The sequence below is a fragment of the Tachyglossus aculeatus genome, chromosome 14, assembly GCF_015852505.1.
Source record: "Tachyglossus aculeatus isolate mTacAcu1 chromosome 14, mTacAcu1.pri, whole genome shotgun sequence".
Classification (NCBI taxonomy): Eukaryota; Metazoa; Chordata; class Mammalia; order Monotremata; family Tachyglossidae; genus Tachyglossus; species Tachyglossus aculeatus.
The window spans coordinates 18,557,714-18,581,981 of NC_052079.1; the positions used below are offsets into that span (position 1 = coordinate 18,557,714).

A 24,268-nucleotide genomic window follows, 5' to 3' on the forward strand; every position below is an offset into this window, starting at 1 on the left:
AATTTATTAAAAGCTCAATAAATGCTTAATTAATAATAATATAATTATGGTAATTATAATATGATATTACATAAAATAAACATAAAAATGCATTTTATATAAATATGTATGTAGATAAAATGTTACGAGATTATAAAATTTAATTAATTAATTAATTAATGATGGCGTTTATTAAGCGCTTACTATGTGCCAAGCACTGTTCTAAGCGCTGGGGAGGTTACAAGGTGATCAGGTTGTTCCACGGGGCGGGGGGGGGGGGGGGGGCTCACCGTCTTCACCCCCATTTTACAAATGAGGTCACTGAGGCCCAGAGAAGTGAAGTGACTTGCCCAAAGTCACCCAGCTGACAACTGGCGGAGCCGGGATATTTGAACCCACGACCTCTGACTCCAAAGCCCGGGCTCTCCCCACTGAGCCACGCTGCCTCTCCCGAAAAAATTATAAAATTATAATTATATTTATAATTATAAAATTATTTTATATTTTATATATTTATAAAAATCATTTTATGAAATTATGCGATGCATAATATACTATATATTATAAAAATATGAAATAAGATGTATATTATATATAAGCACATGCATATATAAAATATAGTATAAAATTATAAGATATATTATATAAAATAAGATATACGGTATGCTATATGATGTATAATATAAAAATTATTTTATGAAATTGTGGTGCACGATCTACATTATAAAAATATGAAATCGGATTTAAATTATATATACATATATGCATATATAAAATACAGTATAAAAATTATAAAAATGATAAGATACATTATATATAAAATAAAATAGATAATATTATATAATGTATAATATGATGATAATATCGTTCTTCTCATCGTTATGCCTCGTGTCCGGAAGTGGGGGGGGGGCGCCCCGAGGCACGTGACCGGCCGCCGACCGCCGCCCTTCCGCCTCGTGACCGGAAGCGCTGGCGTCACGTGGCCGGGGCCCCCCTCGCGCCATTCCGCCTCGTGACCGGAAGCGCGGGCGGCACGTGGCGGGGCCCCCCCCCCGCTCGTCCTTCTGCCTCGTGACCGGAAGCGGGTGGCGCGTGCGCAGTGAGGGGCGAGGCGCGGCCTGGCCTCAGTCGTCGGGCGGTGAGGCGGCGAGGAGGGAGGAGGGTCCCGTCGTCGTCCGTGCCGTGCCGTGCCGTGCCGTGATGGCGGCGTGGCCGTGGTCGCACGGGCGGCTGGCGTCGGGGCTGCTGCTGAACCTGCTGTCGTCGACGTGCATCGTGTTCCTGAACAAGTGGCTGTACGCGCGTCACGGGTTCCCCAACGTCAGCCTGACGCTGGTGCACCTGGCGTCCACGGGGCTGGGCCTGGCCGCCTGCCACCGGCTGCGGCTGTTCGCGCCCCGGCGGCTGCGGCCCGCCGCCCTGCTGCCCCTCGCCCTCGCCTTCTGCGGCTTCGTCGTCTTCACCAACCTGTCGCTGCAGCACAACACCGTGGGCACCTACCAGCTGGCCAAGGCCATGACCACCCCCGCCATCCTCCTCATCCAGACCGTCTTCTACCGGAAGGCCTTCTCCGCCAACGTACGACTCACCCTGGTCAGTCTGGGCCCCCGCCCCCTCATTCATTCATTCGGTTTTCTGGAGCGCTTAAGGGGGGCGGAGCACGGGACTCGTTCGGCATTCACTCATTCATTCAGTCGTATTTATTGAGCGCTCACCGTGTGCAAAAACTAGGACCGATCCGTCACTCATTCGTTCAGTTTTTGGAGCGCTTAGTGAGTGCGGAGCACGGACTGAGCCATCATTCATTCATTCACTCATTCACTCATTTTTTGGAGCGCTTAGTGAGTGCAGAGGAGCACGGACTGAGCCATCATTCACTCATTCATTCAGTTTTTGGAGCGCTTAGTGAGTGCAGAGCACGGACTGACCCATCGCTCTACCATTCATTCATTTTCTGAAGTGCTTAATGAGTGCGGAGCACGGACCGAGCCATCATTCAGTCATTCACTCATTCACTCATTCATTCATTTTTTGGAGCGCTTAGTGAGTGCAGAGCACGGACTGACCCATCGCTCTACCATTCATTCATTTTCTGAGGTGCTTAGTGCAGAGCACGGACTGAGCCATTATTCACTCATTCATTCAGTTTTTGGAGCGCTTAGTGAGTGCGGAGCACGGACTGAGCCATCCTTCATTCATTCACTCATTCATTCAGTTTTTGGAGCGCTTAGTGAGTGCGGAGTACGGACTGAGCCATCATTCATTCATTCACACATTCATTCAGGTTTTGGAGCGCTTAGTGAGTGCGGAGCACGGACTGAGCCATCCTTCATTCGTTCACTCATTCATTCAGTTTTTGGAGCGCTTAGTGAGTGCAGAGCACGGACTGACCCATCGCTCTACCATTCATTCATTTTTTGGAGCGCTTAGTGAGTGCGGAGCACGGACTGAGCCATCATTCAGTCATTCACTCATTCATTCATTTTTTGGAGCGCTTAGTGAGTGCGGAGCACGGACTGACCCATCGCTCTACCATTCATTCATTTTCTGAGGTGCTTAATGAGTGCGGAGCACGGACTGAGCCATCATTCACTCATTCATTCAGTTTTTGGAGCGCTTAGTGAGTGCGGAGCACGGACCGAGCCATCCTTCATTCATTCACTCATTCATTCAGTTTTTGGAGCGCTTAGTGAGTGCGGAGCACGGACTGACCCATCGCTCTACCATTCATTCATTTTCTGAGGTGCTTAGTGAGTGCGGAGCACGGACTGAGCCATCATTCACTCATTCATTCAGTTTTTGGAGCGCTTAGTGAGTGCAGAGGAGCACGGACTGAGCCATCATTCATTCATTCACACATTCATTCAGGTTTTGGAGCGCTTAGTGAGTGCGGAGCACGGACCGAGCCATCATTCATTCATTCACTCATTCATTCAGTTTTTGGAGCGCTTAGTGAGTGCGGAGCACGGACTGAGCCATCATTCACTCATTCATTCAGTTTTTGGAGCGCTTAGTGAGTGCGGAGCACGGACTGAGCCATCCTTCATTCATTCACTCATTCGTTCAGTTTTTGGAGCGCTTAGTGAGTGCGGAGCACGGACTGAGCCATCATTCATTCATTCACTCATTCGTTCAGTTTTTGGAGCGCTTAGTGAGTGCGGAGCACGGACTGAGCCATCCTTCATTCATTCACTCATTCATTCAGTTTTTGGAGCGCTTAGTGAGCGCGGACTGACCCATCGCTCTACCATTCATTCATTTTCTGAGGTGCTTAGTGAGTGCGGAGCACGGACTGAGCCATCATTCACTCATTCACTCATTCGTTCATTTTTTGGAGCGCTTAGTGAGTGCGGAGCACGGACTGAGCCATCATTAATTCACTCACTCATTCATTCAGTTTTTGGAGCGCTTAGTGAGTGCGGAGGACGGACCGAGCCATCATTCATTCATTCACTCATTCATTCATTTTTTGGAGCGCTTAGTGAGTGCAGAGCACGGACTGACCCATCGCTCTACCATTCATTCATTTTCTGAGGTGCTTAATGAGTGCGGAGCACGGACTGAGCCATCATTCACTCATTCATTCAGTTTTTGGAGCGCTTAGTGAGTGCGGAGCACGGACTGAGCCATCCTTCATTCATTCACTCATTCATTCAGTTTTTGGAGCGCTTAGTGAGTGCGGAGCACGGACTGAGCCATCATTCATTCATTCACACATTCATTCAGGTTTTGGAGCGCTTAGTGAGTGCGGAGCACGGACTGAGCCATCCTTCATTCATTCACTCATTCATTCAGTTTTTGGAGCGCTTAGTGAGTGCAGAGCACGGACTGACCCATCGCTCTACCATTCATTCATTTTCTGAGGTGCTTAGTGAGTGCGGAGCACGGACTGAGCCATCATTCACTCATTCATTCAGTTTTTGGAGCGCTTAGTGAGTGCGGAGCACGGACTGAGCCATCATTCATTCATTCAGTTTTTGGAGCGCTTAGTGAGTGCGGAGGACTGACCGAGCCATCATTAATTTATTCATTCATTCATTCATTTTTTGGAGCGCTTAGTGAGTGCAGAGGAGCACGGACTGAGCCATCATTCACTCACTCATTCAGTTTTTGGAGCGCTTAGTGAGTGCAGAGCACGGACTGACCCATCGCTCTACCATTCATTCATTTTCTGAGGTGCTTAATGAGTGCAGAGCACGGACTGAGCCATCATTCAGTCATTCACTCATTCATTCAGTTTTTGGAGCGCTTAGTGAGTGCAGAGCACGGACTGACCCATCGCTCTACCATTCATTCATTTTCTGAGGTGCTTAGTGAGTGCGGAGCACGGACTGAGCCATCATTCATTCATTCACTCATTCGTTCATTTTTTGGAGCGCTTAGTGAGTGCGGAGCACGGACTGAGCCATCATTCATTCACTCACTCATTCATTCAGTTTTTGGAGCGCTTAGTGAGTGCGGAGCACGGACTGAGCCATCCTTCATTCATTCACTCATTCATTCAGTTTTTGGAGCGCTTAGTGAGTGCAGAGCACGGACTGACCCATCGCTCTACCATTCATTCATTTTCTGAGGTGCTTAATGAGTGCGGAGCACGGACTGAGCCATCATTCACTCATTCATTCAGTTTTTGGAGCGCTTAGTGAGTGCGGAGCACGGACTGAGCCATCATTCATTCATTCACTCATTCGTTCATTTTTTGGAGCGCTTAGTGAGTGCGGAGCACGGACTGAGCCATCATTAATTCACTCACTCATTCATTCAGTTTTTGGAGCGCTTAGTGAGTGCGGAGCACGGACCGAGCCATCATTCATTCATTCACTCATTCATTCATTTTTTGGAGCGCTTAGTGAGTGCGGAGCACGGACTGATCCATCGCTCTACCATTCATTCATTTTCTGAGGCGCTTAGTGAGTGCGGAGCACGGACTGAGCCATCATTCATTCATTCATTCACTCATTCATTCATTCATTTTTTGGAGCGCTTAGTGAGTGCGGAGCACGGACTGAGCCATCATTCATTCATTCACTCATTCATTCAGTTTTTGGAGCGCTTAGTGAGTGCGGAGCACGGACTGATCCATCCCTCTACCATTTATTCATCTTCAGAAGCGCTTAGTGCAGAGCACGGACTGATCAATCATTCATTCGGTTTTCTGGAGCGCTGAGTGAGTGCAGAGCACGGACTGAGCCATCACTCATTCATTCAGTTTTCTGGAACACTTAGTGAGTGCAGAGCACGGACTGATCAGTCAATCTACCATTCATTCATTCGCTTTCTGAAGCCCTTAGTGAGTGCAGAACACGGACTGATCCATCACTCTACCATTCATTCATTCATTTTCAGAAACGCTTAGTGACTGCAGAGCACGGACTGATCCATCACTCATTCATTCGGTTTTCTGAAGCGCTTAGTGAGGCAGAGCACGGACTGATCCATCACTCATTCATTCAGTTTTCTGGAGCGCTTAGTGAGTGCGGAGCACGGACTGAGCCATCATTCACTCATTCATTCATTTTTTGGAGCGCTTAGTGAGTGCAGAGCACGGACTGAGCCATCATTCACTCATTCATTCATTTTTTGGAGCGCTTAGTGAGTGCAGAGCACGGACTGATCCGTCGCCCTACCATTCATTCATTCACTTTCAGAAGTGCTTAGGGAGTGCACTGCACGGACTGATCAGTCATTCACTCACTCAGTTTTCTGGAGCGCCTAGCGAGTGCAGAGACTGATCAATCACCCTACTTATCAATCACCCTACCATTCACTCATTCGTTCACTTTCTGAAGCCCTTAGTGAGTGCAGAGCACGGACTGATCAATCACTCTACCATTCATTCATTCGTTTTTCTGGAGCGCTTACTGCGTGCAGAGCACAGACTGATCAGTCATTCATTCAGGTTTCTGAAGCGCTTAGTGAGCGCAGAGCACGGACTGATCAATCATTCAGTTTTCTGAAGCGCTTAGTGAGGCAGAGCACGGACTGATCCATCACTCATTCATTCAGTTTTCAGAAGCGCTTAGTGAGTGCAGAGCACGGACTGAGCCATCATTCACTCATTCATTTTTTAGGAGCGCTTAGTGAGTGCAGAGCACGGACTGATCCGTCGCTCTACCATTCATTCATTTTCAGAAGCGCTTAGTGCAGAGCACGGACTGATCGATCAGTCATTCACCCACTCATTCAGTTTTCTGATCAATCACTCTACCATTCATTCATTCATTTTTCTGGAGCGCTTAGTGAGTGCAGAGCACGGACTGATCAATCATTCACTCATCCATTCATTTTCTGAAGTGCTTAGTGAGTGCAGAGCACGGACTGATCAATCAATCATTCACTCATTCAGTTTTCTGGAGCGCTTAGTGAGTGCAGACCACGGACTGATCAATCACTCTACCATTCATTCATTCATTCAGTTTTCTGGAGCGCTTAGTGCGGAGCACGGGACTGATCAATCATTCTACCACTCATTCATTCAGTTTTGTTGAACGCTTACTGTGTGCAGAGCACGGGACTAATTAATCATTTACTCATTCACTCATCATTCAGTTTTCTGCAGCGCTTAGTGAGTGCAGAGCACGGGACTAATTCGTTCACTCATTCATTCATTCAGTTTTCTGGAGCGCTTAGTGAGTGCAGAGCACGGGACCAATTCATCATTCACTCAATCATTAGGTTTTCTGCAGCGCTTACTATGTGCAGAGCACGGACTGATCAATCATTCACTCATTCATTCGTTCATTGTTTTCTGTAGTGTTTAGTAAGTGCAGAGCATGGACGAGCGTTTAGTGAGTGCAGAGCACGGACTGATAAGTCATTTACTCATTCATTCAGTTTTCTGGAGCGCTTAGTGCAGAGCACGGGACTAATCAATCATTCTACCGTTCATTCATTCAGTTTTCCTGAATGCTTACTGTATGCAGAGCACGGGACTAATTCATCATTCATTCATATTTTTTGAGCGTATACTGTGTGCCGAGCACTGGACTAATCCATCATTCACTCACTCATTCAGTTTTCTGGAGCGCTTAGTGCAGAGCACGGACTGATCAATCATTCACTCATTCATTCATTCAGTTTTCCAGAGCGCTTACAGCGTGCAGAGCACGGGGCTAATCCATCATCCTCTCACTCATTCAGTCAATCGTATTTATTGAGCGCTTACTGTTTTCTGGAGCACTTACTGTGTACAGAACACGGGGTTAATCAATCATTCTATCATTCATTCATTCAGTTTTCTTGAGCACTTACTGCGTGCAGAGCACGGGGCTAATTCCTCATTCATTCATTTAGTTTTTTTATGCGCTTACTGCTTGCAGAGCACGGGACTAATCAATCATTCATTTAATCGTATTGATTGAGCGCTTACTGTGTGCAGAGCACAGGGCTAATCAATAATTCTAAGATTCATTCAGTTTTCTTGAGTGTTTGGTAAGTGCAGAGCACGGGACTAATCAGTAGTTCTGTCAGTTATTCAGATTTCTTGAGTGCTTGATGAGTTCACAGCATGGGACTAATCAGTAATTCCATCATTCATTCAGCCAGTCGGGTATTGTTCTCTCCCAAGCGCTTAGTACAGTGCTTTGCACGCAGTAAGTGCTCAGTAAATACGTTAATAATCTATTGAGCACTTAATAGAATAACTATATAATCATTAATCGTACTGAGTTCAGAGCACGGGACTAATTCATAACCAGTCATTCAGTTGTATTTCTTGAGCGCTTAACTGAGTGCAGAGCATGGGACTAATCAATAATTATTCAGATTTCTTGAGCACTTACCGAGTGCCCGGCCCGGGACTAATGAATAATTACATCATTCAGTTGGATTTTGTACTCTCCCAAGCGCTTAGTACAGTGCTTTGCATACAGTAAGTGCTTAATCCATATGATTCACAATAATTTCTTGACTGTTTACTGTGTGCAGAGCCTGGGACTAATTAATAATTATTCATGCAACCGTATTTCTTGAGTGCTTAATGAGTGCAGAGCACGGGCGTAATGAATATATCATTCATGCTGCTACTTGTAATTCATTATGGTACTTAATAATAATGCTGTTTGCTAAGCACTTATTATGTGCCATTCATAGAGCTTAGCGGCAGAGGAGCGGAGGGTGCGGGCTGAGCTTTCCTTGGAGTTATAGAATAATAATAATAATAATAAATGATGATGATGATGATGATGATGGCATTTGTTAAGCGCTTACTATGTGCAAAGCACTGTTCTAAGCGCTGGGGGGATACAAGGTGATTAAGTTGTCCCACGTGGGGCTCACAGTCTTAATCCCCATTTTACAGATGAGGGAACTGAGGCTCAGAGAAGTTAAGTGACTCGCCCAAGGTCACACAACAGACATGTGGTGGAACCAGGATTTGAACCCACGACCTCTGACTCCAAAGCCCGGGCTCTTTCCACTGAGCCACGCTGCTTCTCTATATAGTCGAGCAAGTCCAAACTCTGCAAACTTTATCTGCCCTCTGTTGTTTAGTAGGCTATCCGAACACTTAATATCTCTGTGCAAAAAGTTCTTCTTGTGGCAGTGATCCAGGCCCTCCATCAGCTGTCTCATGACTGACTTTATATGGTTTTCATTAAAGTGAGCCAAGCCCGATTCTCGCAATCCCATCAGGTCGTGGTCCATATATTCAAACAGCAGATAGAATGAATGCACTTCCCAAGCGCTTAGTACGGTGCTCTGCACATAGTAAGCGCTCAATAAATACAATTGATGATGACAATTGATGATGAATTGCCATGAGACCTTTCTTCAGGGATAGATTCCATCTATCTGGTCGCTGACCTCTCCCCCACGTCCTGCCTCTGGCCTGGCACGCTTTCCCTCCCTCCCTCCCTCCTCATATCCCCCAGACAATGACCCTCCCTGCCCCTTCAAAGCCTTCCTAAAGGCCCATCTCCTCCCAGAGGCCTTCCCAGACTACGCCTCACTTTTCCTCATCTCCCACTCCCTTCTTTATCCCCTTGACTTGCTCCCTTTATTCATCCCCCCTACCCCCAGCTCCCATCATCATCATCATCAGTTGTATTTATTGAGCGCTTACTGTGTGCAGAGCACTGTACTAAGCGCTTGGGAAGTACAAATTGGCAACATATAGAGACAGTCCCTACCCAACAGTGGGCTCACCTAGGCACTTGTGTACATAGCTGTAATCTATTTACTTATTCCTTTAATAATGATAATAATAATAATGGTGGAATTTTTAAGGGCTTACTATGTGCAAAGCACTGTTCTAAGCGCTGGGGAGGTTACAGAGTGATCAGGTTGTCCCACGGGGGGGCTCACCGTCTTAATCCCCATTTTACAGATGAGGTCACTGAGGCCCAGAGAAGTGAAATGACTTGCCCAAAGTCACGCAGCTGACAGTGGCGGAGCCGGAATTTGAACCCATAATAATAATAATAATAATAATGGCATTTATTAAGCGCTTACTATGTGCAAAGCACTGTTCTAAGCGTTGGGGAGGATACAGAGTGATTAGGTTGTCCCACGTGGGGCTCACAGACTTAATCCCCATTTTACAGATGAGGGAACTGAGGCCCAGAGAAGTGAAGTGACTTGCCCAAAGTCACGCAGCTGACAGTGGCGGAGCCGGGATTTGAACCCATGACCTCTGACTCCAAAGCCCGGGCTCTTTTCCCCTGAGCCACGCTGCTTCTCTCTATATCATCTGTCTCCCTCCACCCCCAAGACCGTAAGCTGGTCGTGGGTAGGGAGTGTCTCTGTTTATTGTTGCGTTGTACTCCCCCAAGCGCTTAGCACACAGAAAGTGCTCAATAAATACGATTGAAGTGGACTGAAAACTCCTTGTGGGCAGGGACTCTATCTACCAGTTCTGTGGTATTGTAGTCTCCCAAGCGCGTAGGACAGTGCTCCGCTCCCCATAAATGCTCGCTTCGCTTCTCAGTACCTCATCTGTAAAATGGGGATGAAGGGTGGGAGCCCCTTGTGGGGCAGGGACTGTGTGTTAACCTCATTAACTTCTACCACCCCGGTGCTCAGAACAGTGCTTGGCACATAGTAGGCGCTTAACGAATGAATGTGCTTTGAAACCTTCGGAAAGACTGTGAAGAGAAATGCCCGAACCCACGGTTTTCCTTTAAAATGCCTTTTCCCGGCTCTCTCTGCAGATTCCCATCACCCTGGGCGTAATCCTGAATTCCTACTACGACGTGAAGTTCAATTTCCGCGGACTGGTGTTTGCTACTCTCGGTGTGTTTGTCACGTCCCTTTATCAAGTGGTTGGTAAACTTTTCTTTCTCTCCATCCCCGTGAGGCGGTTCGGAGGGCTGCTTCTCGACTTGAAGAAGGCGAGAGAGGGAGACTAGAAATGCCCGGCGCTTAGTAGAGTGCTCAACACCCAGGGAGCAGCATGGCGGAGTGGATAGTAATAATAATAATAATAATAATAATAATAATCATGGCATTTGTTAAGCGCTTACTACGTGCAAAGCACTGTTCCAAGCGCTGGGGAGGGGAAACAAGGTAATGAGGTTGTCCCATGTGGGGCTCACAGTCTTCACCCCCATTTTACCGATGAGGGAACTGAGGCTCAGAGAAGTTAAGTGACTTACCCGAGGTCACGCAGCAGACACGTGGCGAAGCCGGGATTCGAACCTGTGATCTTTGACTCCAAAGCCCGGGCTCTTTCCACTGAGTCACGCTGCAAGTAGCACTGTCCAAGCGCTGGGGAGGGGAAACAAGGTAATGAGGTTGTCCCATGTGGGGCTCACAGTCTTCACCCCCATTTTACCGATGAGGGAACAGGCTCAGAGAAGTTAAGTGACTTACCCGAGGTCACACAGCAGACACGTGGTGAAGCCGGGATTCGAACCTATGATCTTTGACTCCAGAGCCCGGGCTCTTTCCACTGAGTCACACTGCAAGTACACAGGCTTGGGAGTCAGAAGGTCATGTCAACTTGTACTTCCCTTGTACCAAGCGCTTAGTACAGTGCTCTGCACACAGTAGGCGCTCAATAAATACGATTGATTGATGTCAGAAGGGGGTTGAGACTGTGAGCCCCACGTGGGAGAGGGACTGTGTCCAGACCCGTTTGCTTGTATCCGTCCCAGCGCTTAGGATACTCCCTGGCACATAGTAAGTGCTTAACAAATAATTATTATTATTGAGTGCTTAAAAAATACCTGTCCTACTTCAGTAATGCCAGGAGCAAAGGAAAAAGGAAGGCAGAGTTGCATTGAGACGGGACATTTTAATGATACAGATACCCACTGCTTAATGTTGAACAGGAATATGGGCCGTGGACTGTGTCCCATCTGGTTTTCTTGTCTCTACCCCCAGAACTTGAACAGTGGTTGGCACATAGTAAGCGCTTAACAAATACCATTAAAAAGAGAGAGCCAGTAATGCCTTTTAGACTGTGAGCCCACTGTTGGGTAGGGACCGTCTCTAGATGTTGCCGGCTTGTACTTCCCAAGTGTTTAGTACAGTGCTCTGCACATAGTAAGCGCTCAATAAATACGATTGATGATGATGCCTGCCGCTTTGTACTTGGGGGCAAGTTGTGTCTTCCTGGTTTGACTCCATTCAATGAATCAGTCAATCAGTAATAATGACGGGGCTCGTTAAGCGCTTATGATGCGCCAAGCGCTGTTCTAAGCGCTGGGGCAGAGACGGGCTAATCAGGTTGGAAACGGTCCCTGTCCCACATGGGACTCACAGTCTTAATTCCTGTTTTCCAGAGGAGGAGGCCCAGAGAAGTGAAGTGACTTACCCAAGGCCACACAGCGGAGAAGTGGAATTAGAACCCAGGCCCTTCTGACTCCCATGCCGGTGCGCTCTCCACTAAGCCGTGCTGCTTAACAACACTCCCAAGCGCTTAGTACAGTGCTGTGCACACAGTAAGCACTCAGTAAATACCATGGATTGGTCTGTCAAGCACCTTCTGTGTGCCGAGCACTGTGCTGAAGGTTCTGGTTAGATCAGCCGTGTCGGCCCCACACTTACGAGTCGCGAACCGTGTACAGGCAGGGACGGCGGGCCCTGAGGAGGCTTTTAATTCCTTGAGGATTCTCGAATATCCGTAGCAGTAATAAGCTGATAGTGTCATCACAGCTATAGTTTTATGGAACACGGTTTCATTAAATATGTCCTCACTACAATCTAAAGTAAATATGTTCAAACAATATATGGGAGAGGAAGCGTTGCCCGTTGGACGGAACCGGCGCCTAGAAGTCAGAAGGGCCTGGGTTCGAATCCCAGCTCTGCCACTTGTCTGCTCTGTGATCTCGGGCAAGTCACTTCATTTCTCTGCCTGTTACCTCATGGCAAAAGTGGGGGTTCGGACTGTGAACCCCAGGTGGGATAGGAACTGTGTGCAACCTAACTAGTTTGTACATACCCCAGTTCTTAGTACGGTACCTGGCAGGCACCCTTTTAAAAAAAAGAAAGAGGAGGAAGACGCTCAATGAAAGTGTTTATTTCCCCTAAAGCGATAAATACGAAAAAGCTTTCGTAGTGCCATCCGAGTCCAGAACTCCAGTCCAACATGGGGCTCACAGTCTAAGCTAGATCTCAGTTCGCTTGGGGGAATAAACTTAAATACTGAGTTGGACATCTCGTTTGCTCCGTCAACAACAAACCATTTCGTCCCCAGGTCCGTCAGCCGTATTTACTGAGCGCTTACAGTGTGCAGAGCACTGTACTAAGCACTTGGGGTCTCAGCCCAGCCATCCTAAATACTGAGCTGGACATCTCTCGTTCGCCCTCTCGCTCCGTCAACAACAAACCGTTTCGTCCCCAGGTCCGTCAGCCGTATTTACCGAGCGCCTACTGTGTGCAGAGCACTGTACTAAGCACCTGAAGGCCGCTCCCCCTCCCTGCCATCTCATCCGACTTCCGCGTGACCCAACCGAGCCCATCCGCTTTATTGATTAACGCCAGAGCTCGGGATTGCGCGGTATTTATTGAGCGCCTACCGTGGGCACAGCGCGGTCCTAAGCACTTGGGCGAGCCCAGTTCAGGAGCCGACGGGCTTGGTCCAAGGCCCCGGGGCGAGCGGCGACTTCCTTCGGCTCACGTGTTGTTTTTTCCCCCCTCTCCGTCCGTAGTGGGTTGGAGCCAAACAGCACGAGCTGCAAGTGAACTCCATGCAGCTGCTCTACTACCAAGCGCCCATGTCATCGGTCTTGCTGTTGGCCATCGTGCCCTTCTTTGAGCCCGTGTTCGGAGAAGGGGGGATATTTGGACCGTGGTCGCTCTCCGCCGTGGTAAGTCTGCGAGCGCGCCGAGAACGCTTTTTCTACTAAGACGAGGGCCGTAGTCATCGCGATAATCACGGTATCTGTTCAGCACTGCCTTTGGGCGCTGGGGTAGTTACAAGTTAATCAGGTCGGACACGGTCCCCCGTCTTCCCCCGGGGCTCTCGGTCCAAGTGGGAAGGAAGAGAGTGGATGCGGAATCTCCATTCTACAGGCGAGGAAGCGGAGGGACAGGGGAGTGACGTGACTCGTCCAAGGTCACGCGGCAGGCAGGCAGTAGGACACCGGCTCGTATGTAATAATTGTGGTATCTTAAGTGCTTACTGTGTGCCAAGCGCTGTAATGAATGATGGCGTTTATTAAGCGCTTACTATGTGCCAAGCACCGTTCTAAGCGCTGGGGAGGTTACAAGGTGATCAGGTTGTCCCACGGGGGGGCTCACAGTTTTCGTCCCCATTTTACAGATGAGGTATCTGAGGCCCAGAGAAGTTAAGTGACTTGCCCAAAGTCACCCAGCCGACAATTGGCAGAGCTGGGATTCGAACCCATGACCTCTGACTCCAAAGCCTGGGCTCTTTTCACTGAGCCACGCTGCTTCTCTAACAAGTAATCAGATTGCCCCACGTGGGGCTCACGGTCTCAATCCCCATTTTACAGATGGGGGAACTGAGGCCCGGAGAAGTGAAGTGACTTGCCTAAGGTCACACGGCAGAGCAGTGGTGAAGCTGGGATTAGAACCCAGGACCTTCTAACATCCAGGCCTGGGCTGTAGCAGGACAATCAATAAAGCATAGTGATGCTTAAGTATATTGTACCTTTCCATCTTTGGTCCTGCCCACCCTCATCCCCCCTCCCCAATATCCCTGCCAAGCGGCGTGGCTCAGGGGAAAGAGCACAGGCTTGGGAGTCAGAGGTCGTGAGTTCTAATCCCTGCTCCCCCACATGTCTGCTGTGTGACCTTGGGCAAGTCACTTAACTTCTCTGAGCCTCAGTTACCTCATCTGTAAAGTGGGGATTGAGACTGTGAGCCCCACGTGGGACAACCTGAGCACCTTGTACCCTCCCCAGCACTTAACAAATGCCACCATTATTATTATTATTATTATTATTATTATTATGTTAGAAGGTTCTGGTTAGATCAGCTGTGTCGGCCCAACACTCATGGGTCGTGAACTGTGTACAGGCAGGGACGGCGGGCCCTGAGGAGGCTTTTAATTCCTTGAGGATTCTAGAATATCCATAGCAGTAGTAAACTGATAGTGTCATCACAGCTATAGCCTTATGGAACACAGTTTCATTAAATATGTCCTCACTACAATCTAAAGTAAATATGTTCAAACAATATATGGGAGAGGAAGCGTTGCCCGGTGGACGGAACCGGCGCCTAGAAGTCAGAAGGGGCCTGGGTTCGAATCCCAGCTCTGCCACTTGTCTGCTCTGTGATCTAGACTGTGATCTAGATCTCTTCTAGACTGTGAGCCCGCTGTTGGGTAGGGACTGTCTCTATGTGTTGCCGACTTCAAGCGCTTAGTACAGTGCTCTGCACACAGTAAGCGCTCAATACGATTGATTGATTGATTGATCTCGGGCAAGTCACTTCATTTCTCTGCCTGTTACCTCATGGCAAAAGTGGGGGTTCGGACTGTGAACCCCAGGTGGGATAGGAACTGTGTGCAACCTAATTAGTTTGTACCTACCCCAGTTCTTAGTACGGTACCTGGCAGGTGCCCTTTTAAAAAAAGAATGAGGAGGAAGACGCTCAATGAAAGTGTTTATTTCCCCTAAAGCGATAAATACGAAAAAGCTTTCGTAGTGCCATTGTCCGAGTCCAGAACTCTGAACTAGTTTAATCACAGAAATTGTCGCTGAATTTCCAGGATCAAGCACGACTATTATTCCCTCCCATTGCCGGTTTTGCTTTTCCCAAACCAAAATCCCGTTTTTTCTCTGCCTCACAGAGAGGTGCCTATTTGAGAGTCAGTCAGTTTTGAGGAAACATCCTTTGGCAGAATGACAAATCCTCACTGTCTGTTGATCCACAGCTTATGGTGCTGCTGTCCGGTGTGGTGGCCTTCATGGTAAACCTGTCCATCTACTGGATCATTGGGAACACGTCACCCGTCACGTATCCTTTGCCTCGCGTGGCTCTTTTTCTCCTGGACGGCAAACGGTAGGATGCTTTTAGGTATTTAAACACCACTAGCCCTTCTGAGAAAACGCCACAGTGATTTTCTCGCCCCGATGTCGGAAGAGCGCCGTTCTGGGAGCGGGCCTTCAAGCGGTGGTATTTACTGAGCGCTTACTGGGTGGAGAGCACTGTACTAAGCGCTTGGGAAAGCACACTGCCACAGAGTGGGTAGGTGTGATCCCCTGTCCCCAGGGAACTCACAGTCTACAGTCTTGTATTTTGGATGTGGTGAAATAGGGCTGCTTTCCCCCTTCCTTCCTCTCCCCCTCGTCCCCCTCTCCATCCCCCCCATCTTACCTCCTTCCCTTTCCCACAGCACCTGTATATATGTATATATGTTTGTACATATTTTTTACTCTATTTTATTTTGTTAGTATGTTTGGTTTTGTTCTCTGTCTCCCCCTTTTAGACTGTGAGCCCACTGTTGGGTAGGGACTGTCTCTATATGTTGCCAATTTGTACTTCCCAAGCACTTAGTACAGTGCTCTACACATAGTAAATGCTCAATAACTACGATTGATGATGATGATGATGATTGGAAAGTGGGATTTATTGAGTACTTACTGCGTGCAGAGCCCTGTACTAAAAGCACTTGGGAGAGGACAATCCAAGTCAATCAATCAATCGTATTTATTGAGCGCTTACTGTGTGCAGAGCACTGTACTAAGTCGGTAGAACAATTCCTGCCCACAATAAGTTCACAGTCTAGAGGGTCTTCCCGCAATGACCACCGTCAGTCTCAGCAAGTTAGAGGCTTGAAGCTGCGTGGCTCCGTGGAAACAGCCCTGGCTTTGGAGTCAGTGGTCATGGGTTCAAATTCCGGCTCTGCCCACTGTCAGCTGTGTGACTTTGGGCAAGTCACTTAACTTCTCTGGGCCCCAGTTACCTCATCTGTAAAATGGGGATTGACTGTGAGCCCCCCGTGGGACAAGCTGATCACCGTGCAGCCTCCCCAGCGCTTAGAACAGTCCTTCGCACATAGTAAGTGCTTAACAAATGCCATTATTATTATTATTATTATTATTATTATTATTATTCTGGGTTGCCGGGGGCCCCGAGCTTTTGTAAGCGGAGAGCCAGGAGACTGACGGTCCGTGTCGTACGGTGCTTGTCCTTAACAGAAAACCCCAGCTATAACATGTTCGGCCATTTCAAGTTCTGCATCACTCTGTGCGGAGGGTACCTCCTGTTCAAGGATCCACTGTCCATCAACCAGGGGCTCGGGATCTTGTGCACGTTATTCGGGATCATGGCCTATACCTACTTTAAGCTTAGCGAACAAGAAGGCAATAAGAGTAAACTGGCTCAGCGGCCCTAATCGGGCGTTTTACAGACCAGGCCTCCCGAGGACGGAACCCAAGTATTAATTATGCACTGAAGTAGGTGGTTTTGGGTTTCTCGGGGGCCACAGAAACAAAAAGTATCGCAAGGTGACACCGAGGAGTTTAGCGTTGTAACTTGAGGAAGCAACTTTTCCCGTTTTGCTCTTTTCAGTTAACCTTTTTTTTAAGCCTGTCTCCAAAACAAAAGGGGTCCGTCTTACATTTCCCAAGTCGTACTGTGGAAAAATACGGGGCTTCTTCGGAGAACTCGGTAAGCGCATCGGGCAAAAATCATTTTGCTAATGCCAGGGGAGTTCCTCACCATTATCCTGTTCGATGTTCTGAGGACAAAACGTGAATGGAGGGCGATTACCTTCTCTCATAACGCTTCGGAACAGGCACTTGAAATTCAGACGGTAGAGGTACAGTTGGCCGCGCTTTTAAGATGATCCTTTCCCCACCGCCTTGGGGAGTTAGATGCCGAGCATTCCACTGGGTTTGCGACTTCTGGTGCTGTGGAAAGAAAGAAACCCAACTTCAGTCAGCAGTCCTGGGTTCTTTCCGCTCAAGGCTCCGATGGGAATCGTTCCCCCACCCTTTTAAGTTGGGCAGAGGGCCCAGAACAGCCTCAAGGCAAGGAAGAGAGAGAGAGAGATTTGAATGTCACTAGGCTCCGGGAGGCTATCGGCCTGTTTTGGCCACTTTCAGTGTTTCGTGACAGAGCTTGAAGAGCCGCACGGGGAGGCTGTGACTTCTGCTTCTTGCACATCCAACAGAAAGAAGCACGTTCAGATCCACGAGGAAACGGCTCTGCCTTTAACTTTCGGCAGGATTGACTCTTTCCCCCCTCCCCGCCCTTCCCTTTTACAGTTCTGGCATCGGAGCCGAGCACCTGGGGAGAAACAGGCAGTGCTCACCCCAACCTCAGGACCTGGGACGCCGTTTTCTCCCGGCACCATCTTTTCCCCGCTTACCGGGAAATCAGCTCTAGAAAATCAAGGGCTAAAATGTAGGAAACCCACCTGAGCCAGAATCTCGCCCAGCTAATAATAATAATAATAGCATTGTGTTAAGCGCTTACTATGTGCAAAGCACTGTTCTAAGCGCCGGGGGGGGGGGATACAAGGTGATCAGATTGCCCCACGTGGGGCTCACAGTTATCATCCCCATTTTACAGATGAGGTAACTGAGGCTCCGAGAAGTTAAGTGATGTGCCCAAGGTCACAGCAGACACATGGTGGAGCTGGGGTTCGAGCCCGTGCTCTTTCCACTGAGCCACGCTGCTTTCTCCAGATCCTTTGAACCGCTTGACTGACCTCTCCAAAAACTATTCTGACAGATACCCCGAAACTTTGAAATTCTTACCGCAGGTCGGCAGGGTGGGGGGCCTTTTGAAAATGACTTTGATCCGTCCCAGTTTTACAGGTTTACATTTTGAGGTCAAGAAATGTCAGGACAGCTCATCTCTGCCGTTTGGGCGTCAGAACCGACGACCCCTACGTTGGCTGCAGACTGTCAGCCCGTTGTGGGCAGGGAACGCCCACATACTGTCCTCTCCTAAGCACTAAGTCCAGTGCTCTGCACACAGTAAGCACTCAATAAAGGCCACTGATTGTTGGCATGAATGTATAACCTGTTGGAAGTAAACACAAGTTGCTGCTGGCAAGCCTTTTCCGAGCAACGAAGAGGAATCGCCCCACTGCAAGGGGAGAGAATCGTTTTTGTGCTGTGCACAAGCTCTTTAAATAGATTACGAGGACCGATATCCCGGAGATACCGCAGAAGAGAGGATTCAACTTAGACATTGTAGAAAAATGCTCATCTCAGTGTGATCAGAGCGCTTAGTACAGTGCTCTGCACACAGTAAGCGCTCAATAAATACGATTGATGATCTGGGCAAGGAGGGAAAAAACCAGCCTCCTTTACATTGCCAAAGGGACGCTGTAACTGCCTTTGTCACGACTAAACTGCTGGTAATTTGGTTTTTACCCAACGCAAATAAAGAGCGGATTTTTCACCACAGCGGCCTCGACGTTTCAATCCAGAGACAGCCCGGGCGGAGAGACGCGGGTTGGTGTTACCTTGGGCAAAATGCAGTCCTGAAAACTGTACTCTGGTTCTCCAGGGTTAACTTCTGAGAAGGCTTCGTGAAGATGGACTTTCAACTGCCTTTTTTGTTTTAAAAAAAAGTCTTCACTGTTGAATAAGGGAATAATAATAATGATATGTGACATTTGTTCAAGTGCTTATTACATCCCAGCCCCCAGACTATGGCCCCAGGTAGGTAGAAGATAATCAGGTCATATTTTTCCCAGGGGACTTATGTTTTGGGCAGGTACTTCGTACCTGTTTTACAGATGAGGAAACGGGCATGGAGACAGTAAGTGACTTGCCCGATGGTCCCATGGCATTATAGGTAGTGGTGCCAGGATTAGAACCCAGACCACTGCTCTTTCCACTAGGCCACACTGCTTCTATGTGAGCACATCTGTTCCTTATCATCATCATCATCAATCGTATTTATTGAGCGCTTACTATGTGCAGAGCACTGTACTAAGCGCTTGGGAAGTACAAACTGGCAACATACAGAGACAGTCCCTACCCAACAGTGGGCTCACAGTCTAACTCTCAGTTAACTTGGATACTGGACTCCACACCTCCCTTCACTGGGGCAGGTAGCAGTAGTAGTGTTTATTAAAACGCTTACCGTGGGCCGAGCACTGTACTAAGCGCTGGGAGGGAATATGCAAGTGGGACTTGGACACAGTCCCTTGGGGGAGCTCACTGATGGTGTTTGTTGAGCGCTTACTATGTGTCAAGCGCTGTTCTAAGCGCTGGGGCAGACCCCGGCTAATCAGCTTGGACACAGTTCCTGTCCCTCACGGGGCTCACGGTCTTCACCCCTACGAGGGGACTGAGGCCCAGAAAAGTGAAGTGACTTGCCCACAGTCACGCAGCAGGCACGTGGTGGAGCTGGGATTAGAACCCGGGTCCTCCTTATGTTGCCAACTTGTACTTCCCAAGCGCTTAGTACAGTGCTCTGCACACAGTAAGCGCTCAATAAATACGACTGATTGATTGATTGACCCCCCCCCCCCCAGGCCCGCCCGGGCTCTATCCACTGACGGATGCGGGGGTCGCTAGGACGAAGCGGGTGAAGGGACCAACAGGATCGGGGACATCCCCTCAACAGTCTGCGATCCTCAAAAACAAAGCACCCGAGAACCACCGCCAGAAACCATCGGTCCAAATAATCATCACCCGCGAGTCATTTTTACCTTTAATCTCGTCGGTCCTCACGCCAGGGCGGGTTCCTCTAGTGCAGCAGCGACTTTGTCGCAAGACGAGGGACTCGGCCTCACTTTAGGGGAGGCCTCGCTACTGAGCAAAAATAAGGACGGAATCAGGAGACAGTTATGTGGCCAACTTGTCCTTCCCAAGCGCTTAGTACAGTGCTCTGCACACAGTAAGCGCTCAATAAGTACGATTGATGATGATGACAGCAAACAAGTGTCCTCCGTCCCCCCCCAGCCACCATCCTCACCCCCGATCTGCTCCCTAAACCCCAAGTGAGCAGCAGTGTGGGATAGGTCACACTTCTAGACTGTGAGCCCACTGTTGGGTAGGGACTGTCTCTATATGTCGCCAACTTGGACTTCCCAAGCGCTTAGTACAGTGCTCTGCACACAGTAAGCGCTCAATAAATACGACTGAATGAATGACTAGGTCACGGCCCTGGGAGTCGGAAGACCCTGGGCTCCGACCCCGGCTCTGCTACTTAATAATAATGGCATTTATTAAGCGCTTACTATGTGCAAAGCACTGTTCTAAGCGCTGGGGAAGTTACAAGGTGATCAGGTTGTCCCACTGGGGGCTCACAGTCAATCCCCATTTTACAGATGAGGTAGCTGAGGCACAGGAAAGTTAAAAGTGTGTCCCCCAGTCCTGTCCCCTCACCCTCTGTCTGCTCCTGTCTCCCCCTTCTAGACTGTGAGCCCACTGTTGGGTAGGGACCGTCTCTAGATGTTGCCGACTTGGACTTCCCAAGCGCTTAGTACAGTGCTCCGCACACAGTAAGCGCTCAATACGATTGATTGATTGATTAAATGACTTGCCTAAAGTCACACAGCTGACAATTTGCGGAGCTGGAATTTGAACCCACGACCTCTGACTCCAAAGCCCGGGCTCTTTCCACGGAGCCACGCTGCGTCTCTACTGTCTACTTACTTGTCTGCTGTATGACCCTGGGCAAGTCACTTCACTTCTCTGGGCCTCAGTTCCCTCATCTGTAAAATGGGGACCAAGACTGTGAGCCCCACGTGGGAGACAGGAACCGTATCTAACCCAATTTACCTGCATCCACCCTGGCGCCCAGTACAGTGCACCAGGCACATAGTGAGCATTTACCAAATACGTCATTATCATCTTTATCTTAGGTGTGGCAGCTGTCACTCCCACCTGAATACCGTGACGACCGGAGTGACAGTGTTAAGCCACAACTGCCCCAAACTAAGGAAGCGGCATTTCAAATCGCCTCTGAAAATCTCAAAGTTTCTTAGCCACTACAGAGGTCTGAATACAAACCAGTCAGCCACAGTAATATTTAGGGGGTTTAAAGGCAATCACATCTACTCTAAAAGAATGGTATAAAAAGGGGTGGTTTGTCACATTACGTTGCAGATCAATCAATCGATTGTATTTATTGAGCGCTTACTATGTGCAGAGCACTGTACTAAGCGCTTGGGAAGTACAAGCTGGCAACATCTAGAGACGGTCCCTACCCAACAGTGGGCTCACAGTCTAGAAGGGGGAGACAGAGAACAAAACAAAACATATTAACAAAATAAAATAAATAGAATAGATATGTACAAGTAAAATAAATAGAGTAATAAGTACGTACAAACATATACAGGTGCTGTGGGGAAGGGAAGGAGGTAAGGCAGATGCATTTATTTATTTATTTATTTATTTTGCTAGTGCATAGCTATTCTATTTATTTTATTTTGTTAGTATGTTTGGTTTTGTTCTCCGTCTCCCCCTTTTAGACTGTGAGCCCACTGTTGGGTAGGGACTGTCTCTAGATGTTGCCAATTTGTACTTCCCAAGCGCTTAGTACAGTGCTCTGCACATAGCAAGCGCTCAATAAATACGATTGATGATGATGATGATGATTAAAAGAACCCATTCACTGTGGAAGATCTTTATCTTGAATGTGGCTGAAATTAAGGAGGGGATTTCTTCACCCGCCGCCTCCCCCCAAGGGATATAATTTTTATCGTATTTCTTAAGTGCTTACTCTATGCCAGGCACCGTACTAAGCACTGGGGTAGATACAAGATAATAACAATGATTGTGGTATTTGTTAAGCGCTTACTATGTGCTAAGCACTGTACTGAGCACTGTGAGCCCACTATTGGGTAGGGACTGTCTCTATATGTTGCCAACTTGTACTTCCCAAGCGCTTAGTACAGTGCTCTGCACACAGTAAGCGCTCAATAAATACGATTGATGATGATGAGGAGGTGGATACAAGCAAATCGGGGTGGATGTAGTGCCTGTCCCACGTGGGGCGCACGGCTTTAATCCTCAGTTTACGGATGAGGGAACTGAGGCACGGAAGTTAAGTGACGTGCCTAGGGTGTCGCGGCGGAACAGGCGGGGGAACAGGATTCGAACCCAGGTCCTCAACCGCCAGACCCATGCTCTAACCACTAGCCCACACTGCTTCTCATTCATGTAATCATCATCAATCGTATTTATTGAGCGCTTACTATGTGCAGAGCACTGTACTGAGCGCTTGGGAAGTACAAACTGGCAACATATAATGTAATATGTAATGTCTCCCCTATAATCCCAGCCCAATTGTAAGGTTACAATATACGTCAGTCTTCAAAAGGAAGGTTGTTTTATAAAAAGTCCACCCTTGCAGGTATCAACACGTCCCAAAACCTCTCTGAAAATTATCAGTTCGTCACAGGGAACCCGAAGGTATTGGCTGATAAAGCGGGGTTGAGAAAACGGTTGATTCCCCGTAACCTCTTTCACAGAAGACGATCTTTGAGGTCTGTTTCTCTATATTACGATATTTCTGGGAACTGCCTAACGGATTATTTATTTAGTCTATTTGGAAAGTTGTTTATTCTGACCTGACGGCTTCTTAAATCACCTCGTTCGAGGCAGAGACTCTCTGTGCTTTAGAAAGTACGAGGCCGTCGGCTCTCCTGAATGGAAGAGTTTTCTCCTCCAGACGCGATGCGGTAGGAATGCACTTTCCTGCCAAAGGATAAATGAAAGGAGGACTGTCTTCTCGAAAAACCTGCCTGCGACACAGAGTGCTCATTCAGGAAGGATATACGCCGGCTCTTTATCCGCCCTCACGGACTGAATGCTGATCACACTGGGAGCGGGAAGCTCGAAAACCATAGTGTAAACTGAGGCATAAGGAAATTAAGAAAAGAAAACCAGGGGCCAAACCTATTTTGAGATAGAACGCTTTTAAAACGACAGTTCGGGAACATAATTTGGAACATGTATTTACATGGAAGCTCAAATTTTGGCAATTCTTTCTACCTTTGACAAAGCCCTGCATTTTGTGGGGGGGGGGGATGATCCACGGATTTCTCGCCACTCTTCTAAAGATGACACGCTTGTAATGAGTGATCTGTCAATTAACAATGGGCTTCTGTGAGCCCACTGTTGGGTAGGGACTGTCTCTATATGTTGCCAACTTACTTCTAGTACAGTGCTCTGCACACAGGAAGCGCTCAATAAATACGACTGATTGATTAATTCTGATCCTGGGTCCACGCAAAGCCACATGAAGTGAAAATGTGACAACTATTTGGAAAAGCCGATCCATTCAGGATCATTCAAGCCCGACGACAGATGAGAAGACCCGCGGTTGATTACGAACTGCTTTTTGGAATCGACAGCACGTTGTGAACTGATCATCGGCCTAAAAGCTGAGGCTGGCACTCGCCCTACGTAAAAGCCTGCAGATCGTGCCACCGAATAATTCCCCTGCCAAGTGATGCGAGAACAGAGCTAGTCACCCCTAATCAAGAGGCCTAACCTTTCCCCGAGGAGGCAGAGTGAAGCACCGTAAAATCCGATCTCTTCGGCTCTGAGCCCTGGATTTACCCCAGACGCCAAATCCAACTTCGAGGCCGCACTTACCTCTCCAGGTGAGGAGGGTCCCGAGAAGCCGTGCGGTCTTGCGGAACGAGTACGGAGCCAGGAGTCCCCGCATCCCGACCCGCCGCTCACTCGGCTGAGCTCTGGGGCCCGGAGCGGGCGAGGCTGGCAGGGATGAGAGGATGCAACTGGCAGAGCCCAAGCCCCTACTGTCGCTCGCCCCAGGCTCCGGGGGAGGCCAACGCCTGCTTCCGGCTTGGACACCGACGTTAAAAAGCAGAGCCCTGGAAAGGAACATAATAGAAAGGGAGGCAACAAAAAAATTAGAGTAAAATAACAGCAAAAAAACCCCGCCAGAGAACAGACAATGAAGCCACAGCAGCAGCCCAGTTAGCCTCAAGCCA

The 24,268-nt window shown here is 48.4% G+C and overlaps 1 protein-coding gene and 1 long non-coding RNA gene across 2 annotated transcripts; one reads left to right on the top strand and one right to left on the bottom strand.

Annotated features, from left to right (window-relative positions):
• The first annotated feature begins 1,144 nt into the window (after positions 1-1,144).
• On the top strand, positions 1,145-16,955 carry SLC35E3 (solute carrier family 35 member E3). The gene is made up of 5 exons (XM_038756321.1): positions 1,145-1,572; positions 10,128-10,238; positions 13,071-13,229; positions 15,263-15,345; positions 16,540-16,955. The coding sequence occupies exons 1-5, from the start codon at positions 1,180-1,182 to the stop codon at positions 16,724-16,726; spliced, it is 933 nt and encodes a 310-aa protein (XP_038612249.1). The 5' UTR covers positions 1,145-1,179; the 3' UTR covers positions 16,727-16,955.
• On the bottom strand, positions 14,975-17,839 carry LOC119936802. The gene is made up of 2 exons (XR_005453849.1): positions 17,104-17,839; positions 14,975-15,376 (listed from the first exon to the last, which is right to left on the bottom strand). It is a non-coding gene; the product is annotated as an uncharacterized LOC119936802 (long non-coding RNA).
• Between the last annotated feature and the right edge of the window lie 6,429 nt (positions 17,840-24,268).

Excerpts from the sequence above, each read along its gene's own strand:
- SLC35E3 (XM_038756321.1), top strand. The coding sequence starts at position 1,180 with ATGGCGGCGTGGCCGTGGTCGCACGGGCGGCTGGCGTCGGGGCTGCTG. Across the intron at positions 13,230-15,262 it reads CGTGGTCGCTCTCCGCCGTG|CTTATGGTGCTGCTGTCCGG; the intron begins GTAAGTCTGCGA and ends GTTGATCCACAG. Across the intron at positions 15,346-16,539 it reads GGGAACACGTCACCCGTCAC|CTATAACATGTTCGGCCATT; the intron begins GTATCCTTTGCC and ends AGAAAACCCCAG.